At 31.2% G+C, this 4546-nt stretch overlaps 1 protein-coding gene across 1 annotated transcript; it reads right to left on the minus strand.

Annotated features, from left to right (window-relative positions):
- Positions 1-3589: 3589 nt before the first annotated feature.
- Positions 3590-4203, minus strand: LOC119678906 (the record flags this gene model as incomplete). Its single annotated transcript, XM_038090994.1, is given in 3 exon segments — positions 3590-3732; positions 3801-4012; positions 4071-4203. Coding segments are annotated over 3 exon segments (404 nt in total), but the record flags the coding sequence as incomplete, so codon positions are not given.
- Between the last annotated feature and the right edge of the window lie 343 nt (positions 4204-4546).

Below are 4546 nucleotides of genomic sequence, written 5' to 3' on the forward strand. Positions count from 1 at the left end.
ACTAGTTGGAATCAATGGAGTCAAAAAATGGGTAAACATTTCGGGTTATTATTGTTGTCGTTATTTGGCTACTTTGGCCACTTTAGGTTTCTTTTTAGGGCCCTTTCAAAACGTTTTCGCAGGCAATTTCATTACTTTTGCTGCTTTGATTGTAATTTTGTAATTTTGTTAATTAAATCGAGCGAAAGTGCAGAAATGACCCAAATTTAAAACTCTCCCTAATTTTAAGAAAGGTCCTACAAGCATTAGTCCTTTATGTATACAAAGTAGTGTAGGGAAAGATTGTTAATGCGAGCTATTTAATATAACGATCGTGTGAAATTAAAAGGAAGAACTTGATGTTCTACTGACTGCAAATAATCTATAATGCACTGCTAAGCTCTTGCCTTGGTGGTATACATTATATTGCTGTACCGAATCCGACTTTAGTTGTTTCATCATTTAAAGGACTTGCTGGAATAATGAATAATACTAACCAAATTTTATCAAATAAATAACATTCTACTACAAGTCCCAATTCAAACAATTACATATTTTTATTATTTATACTCTAAATATTGTTTCGACTTGATTGCACGGTTTTAGGAGCTTAAAAAATAAAGAGAAACGAAGCAAAATTTATCTTCAAACTAAACAGATTAACAAAATGTAGATACTTACATAAAAATCAAAAAGAATAAGGTAGGTTATGCAAACAAAACGGATTGCATCCAAAAAACAACAAAACTACATTTCACAAAGAAACTACAGGTCAATCATTAGTGGACTTAATGGACTTAATGTCCTGTCATCTGAAAAGTAAAAGAAAAGATTATACTGAAGTACGAATTCTGCTAATAAAAATGCAAGGATTGAACTATGATTTCTCCATAAATTTTATCTCCTCTTCATTATATAATAAAACACTAATCTGTATCCAGAATTATTACTGTTTTAATTTTATACACTAGCTTAATGAGATTTTTGCTCCTTACATAAATTAATTTTACTAAAAATTTAAAATTGTTTTAAAGTCGAAATCATCAAGCATTACTTTCAATCAAATTTTATTATGTTGCAAGAGAAGAAAAATGGAATGGAAGAGATGGAAGAGACTACTGTAATCTACTTAACTCAATCCTTTTCCACCAAAATGTTCCGATGAATTTTTTCAGCGCTTGTGTCCATAAACTAAATTTTAAATTGATTTTTGTCATAATTTAATGGTCAACCCATTATTTTCATCCATTCTATTCATAATATTGAGATCTACTACGTTGTATGGAAATGCGTTGTTTGTTAGACTAACAAAAGGATTATTTGCGTCTCCTTCTTTGTGTCTAAGCTTTTCTGTTTGGCCTAATTGTCTGGAAGCACTTTCAATTTTTGCTTTATTCTGCTTAACAAACACTTTTCCAATAGATTCTACTCTTTCAAGTAACTTCAGTTTATTGAGATTTTATAATACGAAAACATAATTTTAAAGCTAGGCGCCCTGAAGTATGCCACCAATAATCCATTAAAGCGTTGAATTAAATTAGCTTGCGATAAAAGCATTTTTGTTAATTGTTGTTGTTGCTGTCGTTGTTGTTGTTGTCGTTATTGCTCGTCTCAACCCTTTGAATTGTCCTCGACTTCAGTCGAGCACCGTACAACGTGACTTGGCTGTGTAGCACTGAATTATGCCTTAGTTTTAATAAAGTGGGTTAATGTCTTCCCTTCATTTTAAAAGTTCATTTTTTTCTCTTTTGTTAGTTCCTGCTTGCGTGGGGCGCTTCAAAGGTTGCATTAACGGTAATTAGGACAGAATTTTATGGCCAGGATTTAAATTGAGTTAAAATGCAATAAACTTTGTTATGAAGGCTGCTTAAAGTCATTATGGTCAAGCTGATTATCAACAATTTCTTCAGCTAGGCATTACGACTACAAATATTCGAAAATGGATTAAATCGTTTATTTGTATTGTGCAATAAATTATTTGAAACTATTTCCCTTCGTAATGTTTATTATAATTGGTTAAGTTAATTAAATTAAACTCATTGTAGGCATTTTCAGCGCTCCTCTTAATTGCCGAAATTACATTAAAGTGTTGCCACCTAATTACGATGCTTAAGATGTGCCTACATGAGTAACGTTTACGTATTTAAGATAAAATTTATTGCTCTGCTAATGAGTCCAAACGGAAAAATGTGACTTTAGCTTAATATTCAACAAAATTTATTCTTTTAAATAGAATATTTTTACAAAATCAAATACGCCAATGTCCTTCATAGAAGGAAATAGTTTGGTAGTGTCTTAGGGTTTGGAACAAATTTAATTCTTTAATATCTTTTGTTAATGTTAGATAAAGTGAAAAAGAATTATGTTTATGAAGTTCGGACTCAATTAAAATCAATTTAAGAGGTTCTTTGAAACACTCAGGTCTGCTGCTTCATCGCGCTACAAATCACATAATTTATAATTGCTTAAATTTTTAATTAATGAAATAATACCGATAGGTATATAAATGTGTAAATACTACTTATATACTATTATTACCTTGACATGTATCACGACATCATCATATCCTCTTATTATTCTGAATTTACAAATTACAGATTGCTAGGCCTGATCCTTTACAAATTTTTTACAACTGTAATATGGAGAGCCTATGTATGAGCATATCCTGCCAGTAGTCAGTGTCCAGTGCAAGGTAATATATCCTTTGTAACATCGTTACTTCTAATATACTAAGTTCACAGGATATTGTGCGGGATTGTACGATGGAGCATCGAAGTGGTTTTGGAAAAACCACTATATTAATTAATATTGATTATTGTTTCTAAATTATAGAACTAATGTAGTTTTTTTAAGACCCATGTTATGTAGACATAGTCACTTCAAATTGGAAGTTGTTGTTATTTTCAATGTACAATAAATGAGAGCGAGAGAGCAATTTCGCCCCATTAAAACCTATAAAATAGTAAAAAGGGCAGAAAATTGGCAATTGTGATAAGATTCGCTGTATAACATGTCTTTTCGTTATAACTATATAATTGCTTACAATTGTTATGACCATTCGTCATATGATTGTCTGTATAACAGTCTCTTAGAAGCAACCTAAATAAATCAAAATAGTAGTTACAGTACGAAATTAGAAATTATAGTTTGACTCTCTGCAAGGTGCATACCTTCTATTACCACTAGAGACTAGTATTATATACTACAAACTGTCATCACTGTTGCCGTACACCATTTCTGCTACTTACAATACCAATGCACTCAAAAGTCAGACAGAACTTTACGTTACAATAAGTTTAGGTTTGAGCCTTATATTTCATGACCACCAAGCCTGTATCACAGAGATGTGACCATTCGTTACATGACTGCGTGCATAACATAATGTAAGTGTTTAAATATGATGCCACCTGTCTCTTTCTAGCATGACAGCAGTTGTTAAAAAAAATCGACTAATTTAAAAACTAATCACACTATAGAAATACCCAAATTATCATAGATAAAAAAACACAAGGAATCCCGGGCATTTATTTGTAGGTCAAAGCTAACATTTTAAGTTTTTGTAAATTGTAAATGGTAAATTGTGTAGATTTCTTATTTCCCTTCTTTTGCTTCTTTTGCCTCTTTTTCTAGCTTTTCTTCTTCTTTTTTTTCTTTTTTTGCTTTCTTTTTATCGTCCTCGCAGTCCTCATCGTATGGATACTCCGGTATCTTGTTGTTTAGGTACATAATATCATCAAAAGTTCCAGCTTTCCACTACAAGTGAAATGTTATTACTAATTTATTTTTTAATCCATTAATTTTTATTTTCAAGGACAACTCACCAAACCCATCTCAATGGCAAAAACAAGTACACCACTTATGAGATATAAATGATAGCGACCGTTCCTCTTATCATACCATTCCTTGTAACTGCCTTCCGGAAGCGGAATATCATTCAAAGTTGCATGTTCACCACCATCAGCCCAAGGAGACTTCGGTTTCTTGGCCTTCGGTTTTTCAGACTTGAAACGAATCATCACCGGAGTTTGATTAACTAAATCAAAATAATCTTAATTGTTTAACGCTAAATGAAATTTATGAAATATACTCACTGAACTTGGAGAGGACAGAGACAGGACGAATTAACTTAGTAATTGACATCTTCCAAATGAGTGTTTTAATTGCTCTTTTAACAGAAAATATTCGAAACGAAGTGATGAGAATAAAAGTTTTGAATGAAATGAAATAAAATTTGCCTTCTTAGTTTCTTAAAAATATTCCTACTGAGTTCGAAAAAGTTTTTAATATTTGACACTTGAACACAGTGTTAGAAAACGACTAAAGTATAAGTTCAAAATTTAGTTTAACCAGGACCTTACGCAAATGTTTTATGTGCTGGCCCGATAACCCAGTAAGTGTGGCAATTCAGTGCCAATATTTTTAGTACTTATAAATTACTTATAAAAATAAACGTATTATAAAAAATATGTTTCTAATGATGGCATATATAATATTAACAATTAATAAAGTATTAATAAATATGCTTGTTTACTTAGTTAATTGGTATTAACAATCCATTTCAGTGGAC

This window comes from Teleopsis dalmanni, chromosome 2 (genome assembly GCF_002237135.1).
Source record: "Teleopsis dalmanni isolate 2A chromosome 2, ASM223713v2, whole genome shotgun sequence".
Lineage (NCBI taxonomy): Eukaryota > Metazoa > Arthropoda > Insecta > Diptera > Diopsidae > Teleopsis > Teleopsis dalmanni.